At 40.0% G+C, this 8605-nt stretch overlaps 1 protein-coding gene and 1 long non-coding RNA gene across 2 annotated transcripts; both read right to left on the bottom strand.

The window, feature by feature from the left end:
* Nucleotides 1-5159: 5159 nt before the first annotated feature.
* LOC147129524 (uncharacterized) lies at nt 5160-5598 on the bottom strand. The gene is made up of 3 exons (XR_015082689.1): nt 5455-5598; nt 5320-5378; nt 5160-5235 (listed from the first exon to the last, which is right to left on the bottom strand). It is a non-coding gene; the product is annotated as an uncharacterized LOC147129524 (long non-coding RNA).
* A 566-nt stretch (nt 5599-6164) lies between these two features.
* On the bottom strand, nt 6165-8501 carry LOC147129523 (uncharacterized). Its single transcript, XM_086017527.1, has 8 exons — nt 8474-8501; nt 8177-8197; nt 7991-8064; nt 7668-7697; nt 7240-7284; nt 6744-6927; nt 6423-6486; nt 6165-6356 (listed from the first exon to the last, which is right to left on the bottom strand). Exons 1-6 carry the CDS (start codon nt 8499-8501, stop codon nt 6745-6747), a joined length of 381 nt encoding a protein of 126 aa, XP_085873653.1. The 3' UTR covers nt 6165-6356; nt 6423-6486; nt 6744.
* Between the last annotated feature and the right edge of the window lie 104 nt (nt 8502-8605).

Genomic DNA, 8605 nt, shown 5'->3' with positions numbered 1-8605 from the left:
AGAGAATATTCAAAGACGCTTGTCTTTCAAAACACCAGAGACTGAGGTCTCCAGCGAAGATGTGTGGCAATTTGTAACCCAGATGTTAAAGTTGTTCTTGAATGTGATACTAATTCACAAATTAGTATTTTGTGCACCCATTATATGTGACTTTTTATGGTCACACATTAGCATTTTGTGTCCAATTATTAATAATGTGACCACACATTTTAAAAAATGTAATGTTTGGATCTCCATTGATGTTAGTGGATCTATTGCTGGGAGTTGTTTTTATTTCATTTGAAATGAAACAAACTGTTGGTGCCAGCACTTTGTCACATATTGTAAATAATTGAATATAATTGTATTGAAGGTGTTTTCTGGTTAATTGGTATATGAGGTGCTTGTCACGTGGTGCTCGGTGGTACGTCAGCACAGGTGGTAAAATCATCTGTTTACTTGGCGGAAGTGGGTGGTTTTTTAAATGTCCGAGGGTGAACGGGAAGACGTACTTTTTGCTGACCGCACGGTCACACGAATGATTAATTACATGCATGACTGATCACTTTGGAACGCATGTTGAACCCACTAGTTCAACGTAGTGGACATGTTCTAAAAACTCAAGCAACTTTCTGGATCGAGGATCGGTGTGGACGCATGGACAAGCGGCGCGTCTGGCAAGGTAAAGACTCCCCGTACTCAGCCCCTTGGTAACTAATAATTGCTTTTTTGATAGTTGCCTACACAAACAATTAAGGAAATCCTGATGTGAGAAGGTGGCCCATCCCACATTCTCCATCCACAGCGTTGCTAAAAAAAAATCTCAACAATGTATTCAGAACACTCCTGATCTCGACCGATCTGACTTAACCATTCCCATAAAGAGGGACATGCATTTAAAGTGCACGACGGCCATGAAGTTCAACAGTGAAGCTCAAGTCTCAAGATAATGTATGCAGAAATGGTAACATCAACAAAAAAAGTAAAACATCATTGTTGTCACCAAGCTGTTTGCACACAAATCAGAAAGGGAGGCGGTGGCTGTTGGTGTGCATGGCATTTTTATTAAAAAAAAAAAAAAGTCAAAATCCTCTTATTTACAGTCAAATGTGAATGAATACATTATGATTTCCTTAGTCCTCCGTGAAAGCATCCATACATACAATACAATACATACTTATTTATAAAAACGTGTTTATTTCTTTATTTGGGTAGTGGAGCATACGTGTACGTTATCACTGCTGGATACTTCATCAACCAGGCGAGAATATTGGTCTTTCCCCATGGTTGTAGTGGAGTATGTATGCCCGAAAATGTTATGCCAACTGACTTCTTACAAGTTGGAAGACATCTGTGATGCTAATTCGACGACACATTGGTTCAACATGTCCATATGGTCAAATTATTTTCAATCTTTTCTCAGAGTACCACCATTTTTGGCCAGGCCTGTTTCATGCGTTTATCATTATCATTTTTTAACTAAAGCTGTTCAACCATAATTCAAAAGCTATTTCGGACTTTCATTAAAATTGTATTTGTTATTATTATTATTATTAATGCTAATATTATTATTAGTATTAGTAGTGTTATTATTAGTATTATTATTTCTTTAACAGAGGATATCAACAATTTTCTCCAGGTTACAATACAGTTCACCATGTCGTCTTCAGGCGCTTCGCTGTCGGCATCTCCTGGTCACTATGAGAAATGCTTTTAGTGACAACTTCCGGGTATCTAAAACCAATATATGAGCCGTATTTCGATTTGTGTCTCGTGATATATTCTATTTTCGTTTTAGAATTAAAAATTTAACATCAAACTGTTTCTAGACATTTTCTTACTCGTTCCAGACACCAAACTAGAAAATCAAGCTTTATTTCAATTTTGGTATTTTGATATTAAAACGAGAATCAAACGAGTTGTTTTTCAAATTTTAATATCTTGTATGGTAAGACGTTTTTGTGGGAAAAAAAAACAATAACAAAAAAACACCGACCATTAATATTAAGAGTATAGTAAGGCGTTTTCTGTGGAAAAAATAAATAAAAATAAAAAACGACCATGTATAGGGGTCCGTGTACCTTCCGTTCATGAACCGGGTTATGAACCGGGTTCACCTGAACTGCTTAACCACCACTCTGGTCAGCACCCATAAAGATTGATTGTAGAGGCAGCTTTTAAAGACAGAGCTGTCAAATTGTATGTTGTCAATAAATGTGTGCTGGGGCGTGACGTTGGCAGACAGAAAGAGCCTCCACCCCAACATCAACAACTTAGAGTATGCGGTGTACAGGTGCAGCTTCACTGAGAGGCGTCTGGAATATGTTGCTGACCAAAATGTATTGCTTTTTTGTGCTGGTGATTGCAGTGAATTGTCATTAAATAGATAAACCATTACAGAAATCTAAATTCTATTGTAAATAAATGTAAAAACTCAAAATAAATCAAAACACCTTTAAATGATTAAAAATGTCATGCCGCATCTAAATTGATCCTGAACAAAAGAATAAATATTAGTTAGTCCTGTCAAGCAATTCATTTATTTTAAGTAATGAATGCAAAATGTAACATAAATCGTAATCACATTTTTTCAACTATAATTTTATACAAAGATTGTAACAGGTATTTACTTTAGCAAAATCTTGGGGGAAAAAATAAGTACCAGTATACAGTATTTCGATTCAGAGGCTGTTCAAATCGCTTTCTTTGATCCTTGAATATGATTCTTTGAGTATCAGAGGGGATGGAGCCTTTTGTTGCTGGTCCTTACCTCTCGAATGACCTTCCATTAAATGTCGGGCAAACCCCTTCTCTGTCCGTTTTGAAAAGCCTTTTGAAGACACGTATCCAGTCTTTGACTTTTGATTCGATGTGAGTCTGACACTTTATTGCTGTCTTCCAGTGTCTACTGTCGTAATTTGTGTTTTGATTTATTGCGTGCACTTGTCATATTATTGCTATTTTGTTATTGTAACGTAAAGTGCTTTGTTAAAGCTTGAGCTGTTACGAAATGCTACATAAAAGTCCATCTTTATCTTTATGCTATTGAATCTCCTCGTAAATTTATCTGCAAGGTGAGCAGAGGTCAGCTGCCACAGGATTTAAATAAAATGGAGTTCTTTTTTTTTCTAAGGCTTTATGAAATTTAAATTCATCTCTAGAGTTAACACTTTAATAATTAGAGTCCGAATTGTATTAATGGACAATTTAATCTGCTATTTCCCCAATTATTATTATTATTTGGGATTATTTGGGCGACAGGCAAAAAGAACAAACAAAACTGTGTAATCGTACATCGTCAATTTAAAAAGTGGCATACTTTTGATAAAAGTTATGTATTTTGGAAATGTAAAGTAATACTTATCGGATACTGTAGTGTTGTAAATTTACAAGGGGATCAGATTACTGCCCGCTGGAGTAGTTTTAATTTTTGTGTATGTTTGAATAATATTAAACTACTTTATCTTAGCACATGAGCAGAGTATTTTCACTTGGAGGACTTTGAGGTCTTGCTTGACCAGTTGATTGAAAGGAGCGCGAGTTGCTCATTGGAAGTCAGGTGTGGCGAGAAAGCCACCAGCTGATTGCTCACACAGATGCATGACGTGGGCACATGTGCAAATGTTAAAAGTGAAACTATACCACCCTATTTTATTAATAATACGACTTGAATCTTAAAATAGACAATAAAAAAAAAAAAAACTTTTGTCCAGAAGAGTGTTACTTAGTGCTTTTATTTTCTGCCTGACCAGATGGATGGAGGAGGCTTTGTGCTCAAAGGTGCAGCCGACGGACTTGTGGGACATGCGGAAGGGAAAGCCAAGATGCATTTGGACCCGTGTGAGTATTGAGCAGTGGCGTGTGCTTGAGGAGCTGATGTGTGATGTGACATCACAAGGTGGACGTGAGTGCACTCAACTTCAACATCATCCACTGCACGACACCATCATCAGACTCTTCTAGACATGTTTTTGAATGACAATGATGTGGGCCAAATTAGTTAAAAAATAATGTCATATTAAAAAAAAAAAAGTATATCTATTTTTGACTAACTTGGTTCATATCAGTGTCATTTCAAAACATGTCCAGCAGTGTGTGATGATGGTGTTGCGCTGTACACTTAGTTTTTGTCCCAGTGTGCTCACGTTCCCCTTTGGTGGCATCGCCAAAGTGTGTGCGCGTCATTTCAAGTAAGTGACATCACACATGAGCTCGTCAAGCAGGCAACACTTGAGCTGCTTCCATCGTCAATGTCTGTGTGTGCAACTTGAGTTGGCTCACACAAACATTGACTGGTGAAATGCTTTCAAATAGTCATGTTAGCTTCTGTGTCCAATAAATTGTTCAACTTGAATTGGAGTCTTTGTGTTTTATTGGTAAATCTGCCCTCATTTGAAGCCATCATGGGTGTCGGTTGCTGCAGTGGAAAACTATTCCAAAGGCTGCTTGAAGTCTTGAGGTGAGCGTTGCATGTCAGTGACTACTACTGTGGACACAAGTGTCACATTACTACTCCTGTTTGCCTCCTCATGACTCAAAACTGGAGCAATCTTTAAATTCATCGAGCTTTGGGTCATGTGAGATTGAGGGGAATAGTAAAAGTCCTGTCTCATGTAGTGACTGAAGTGCAACTTTGATCTGAAGACTCAAAAATGCCTTCAAAAAAGACTATCTGCTGCTAGGGCCGCCCCTAACTCCGCCCAAATTTCCAATCCACCAATCACAGCGTGGCTCGAATTTGCATAGCCAATCAGAATGCATGAATTTGCATAACCACGCCCACTTCTGACAATCCGACCAATCAGGGCACTCCAAATTTGCATAGCCACGCCCACTTTGGGACCCACCAATCACAGGGCTCCTAATTTGCATAATCCCGCCCACCTTTCGACCAATCGCAGCCTTTTATCTGCATTGCTCCACCCACTTCCAGACCCATCAGCGAATCAGAAAGCCTTATTCCAGCCTTGCCCAACCCACTTTCTAAAAAAAAAAATGAAAAAAAATGAATTTTTGGAAAAAAAATTTGAAAAAATATTTTTGATTTTTTTTTTTTTTGTTTTGTTTTAACTTTGAAGATTGAAGTTTTTTGTGATGTGTGTAAGAATCAAGTTGAGAGTTTAAGTGTTATTTGTAATCAAGCTTTATTTCTTCTGCAGAATTGACAATCGCAAACAAACAAGTTACAAGTTGGATGACAGTCTGCTCGTTGCTTAGTGGTCAGCCAGCGAGAAGAACTTGGACAAGCGTGTGGACCTAAGACAAAAACAAAAAAAACATTTGTGAGTCAAAAGTCAAGTCAACATCTTGTGCAGAAGATGTTTGGGGCTTCAAACCTACCAGCGATCAAGACGCAAGTCTTCAGGTGCGTTATGATGGATGATCTTGTTCCTTGCTGCCTAGAAAGGAGAAGAAAAATGAAAAGTCAGAAAAGTTGCATTGAGGATTGTGCAATGAAGAATTTAAAGAGCATACCGTCCAAGTGTAAATGTCTCCCATTTCTTCTCAGGCTGCCTCCAAGTTTGGCTTAAGCACCTCATGAATGAGCAAGCAACAACAAAGGCAAAAGTGTTGCCGCTTGTCACTGGCTGCGAGCAGGTACTCGATCGTGCGCCACACTGGACACAAGAACAAAGCATTCAACTTTGTCGAGACAACTGGAACATGCTAGCTGAAATGAAATGTTCCTTTTCTTACCAGCAGAGGACTCATCCTCAGGCAGACACACCGAGTCATGTTGCACTCCAGTGGCGCCATCTGCAAGACAAGGAACATGTGAGTAGACTTTTCGATTACTAACCTGTAATGCGGTTATGTTTTACCGTTACGTTTCTGCAGGAGCTACTTATTGAGGCAGTCATCTGGAACACCATGGCGACAAGTTGGATGACATGTAAAGACAGTCTCCTCATCGCTGCACGGTGGAGTCGTCAGCTGGTCAGCATGGGGACCTAAAGACAAAAGGGGAGTTCAAAGTTAACTCAAAAGCTTCAGGCATCAGCAAGATACCATGAATGTAGAGTTTCGCCTTCAATGGCAACTCATTTTTAGTTCACTATAAAATGTTTTGATTGGCTGTAGACTGGAACCTTCCAATGCAGCTCCGGAAACTCTGGACTGGTGCAGAGACTTCTCCTGGATGGATAAACCTGCAAATACCACAAATGATGGACCAGACAAACTGCTATTTTTAAGTAAGTTTATTTGCATGTCTTAATATTGAAAATGTTAGCAGCTATGGAGAATTTCTTTGCCCAGCAGGTGGAAGAGTTCCTGATGGCACTCTTACTGGAAGCTGCAGTGCAGGCGAGTGCTCTTTCAACATGCCAACTTTTTGTAGCCTGTTTAACCGGTCAGCAAGTTGATCATCGCGCCACCTAGAACAACAAAATCTAGTCAAGTACTTTGATTCATCAACTTTGTCTTTTGCAACAGGTCCCAACCTTGACGAAGAGCTCAACTTCACAAGTCGATCCATGCGACAATGATTAGGTTCTTCAGCGCCACCTGGTGGACAAGAGCAGGACAAAACTTGTTGACCAGGGTCTTCAATCTTGTTCCTTGTGGGTCGCAGTCCTGCCCATCTGCAACACAGCCGATTCAAATCAGAAAGCTCTTTAGGAGCCTGATCATTTTAATCAGTTGTAGTGCAGCAGGGAGACAAAATATTCATGAAAGCGGTCTCAAGGAACAGGATTGGAGAGACCTGATGAGTGTCCTGACTGCAACATTAGCAAAACCGCAGAGAAAAAAAAAATGCTCACTTTATACACCACCATTTTGTTCCACAGCCCTCAATGAAGCTCTGGCATGACTGCAGAAAAAGAGGGTGAGGAAAAACAAAAAGCTGAAGTTCAAATGGGACACTGCTGGAAAGTCACATCGGGTCTCCTGAGCCTCCTTGGGTTTCACCCAGAATCTTGGCTGGTGCTTCTTCCTGGAGTGAGACTGCAGCAAACATTAAAGTTGACAATGACCCAAGTGTTCCCACCTGACTCAGGTGTCAAATTCAGGTCCAGAAAGTAAAACCCCTGCCGCCACAGTTTGGCTGTAGCCGCAGGTGCTTCCACTCAACCGGTAAACGAGCTACGCAGAAGCTGTTTGAGTGGAAGCACCTGTGGCCCAAGTCAAACTGTGCCTGGGATTTATTAACTGGACCTGGATTTGACATACCTTTGCTGATTGACAAGATCACAGGAGGTCAGCACATGCTGAAATTAGTCAAACATTTGTATATGTATGAAAGAGTGTAATTTTTACCAGTGAGGAGAGCAGAGCTGGACGCCTCTTCAACAGAATGGTGGCCTGAAAGACAAGGCAACGTAAGCATTCCACTTGAAAATACTCAGCCTGACAAGCTAGTGGTTTAGCAATCTGACATTTGGTAGACATGCAAAAGTCTCATGACGCCATGTTCCCCACCCAAAAAAAACAGCAAGTCAGACATTTTAAGGGTCATTTGGGCCTAAGATGCCTGTAGACAGAAAATAAAAAACACACACACAAAGGTACTTGATTTAGTCTGTTTAATAGTGATATTTTATATAAAAACACAGAAATTGTGCCATTTTGCAGTCGACCTGGCAGTTCTGTTTTAGATGCAAGCCTGTGGACAGAAATGAGACAACACGCATGCATGATAATATACACGATTTATTTGGTTTTCTGGTGAAGTTTTGTCTACTTACCGTCGGCAAAACGGCACTTTCGTCCAGATGCTGGAAAAGGTTTGAGCAAAAGCTTTGTTAGTCATCGTCACACAAAGTAGCTGCATTTCTGTTGAATGAACATCAAACTTAACCATGAATAAATATTTAAATTGCGTTCATCCATTTATGAGTATGTACGTTCCGAAAACGTGCAATTTAAATTAGAAGCGTTAATTACCAATGCCAGTGCTGCCGCTTTAGGATGCCATGTTAGCAAGGCGTGAGCACGCCAAATATGCTTCTTTAGTTCAACGTGAGAAAAAGAGTGAGTTTTAAGAGGCCATCAAAGATTGAGTACTCACCTTGCCGTCAGCGTGCTGAGAAAAAGTGATTGTCTTCTTCCCCCGACTTAAATAGGTTTCCGGTGATGACGTCACTTCCAGAGGAAAAAAAAAACAAAAAACTTCTATTTAACACAGAAAGCTAAGAGGTAGATTTTGGAAAAGAAGCTGTGTTATGGTGATATTGCGGTAGTGAAATATGCTTACCGGGATTCGAACCCGGGTTGCCTGTGGAGAAACGGGGGATTTTACCACTCGACTACCACTTTGCGGGAGTCAACACATGTGACCCTCTTTATACTATATACGAGTAGGGCGACAGAACGCAAATGTATTACTGCATATATCTATAACCTTTCAAATGACATTAGAAGATCTGACATGGTCGAACGGTTAGTGTCATAGTTTGGTCTACGGGAGACCCGGGTTCGACTCTTGCTTTGTTCGCCAATTAATTTGTAAATGGAGCAAAGAGTGAGAATCGAACCCGGGTCTCTGGAACACCAAGCCACACCTTATACCACTCGGCCATCTTGACGGAGAAATTCCGGAATTTTGTTGTCTATTTATTGGATTGTGGTCAACACTTCTCATCTATCCGGACATTACCCGAGCCGCTTATCCTCAGTTACATGA

The sequence above is a fragment of the Filicampus tigris genome, chromosome 19 (assembly GCF_054856515.1).
Source record: "Filicampus tigris isolate MCC_2025a chromosome 19, RoL_Ftig_1.0, whole genome shotgun sequence".
Taxonomy (NCBI): Eukaryota; Metazoa; Chordata; class Actinopteri; order Syngnathiformes; family Syngnathidae; genus Filicampus; species Filicampus tigris.
The sequence above is the reverse complement of the archived record's forward strand: the minus strand, read 5'-3'. Positions and strand labels throughout refer to the sequence as shown.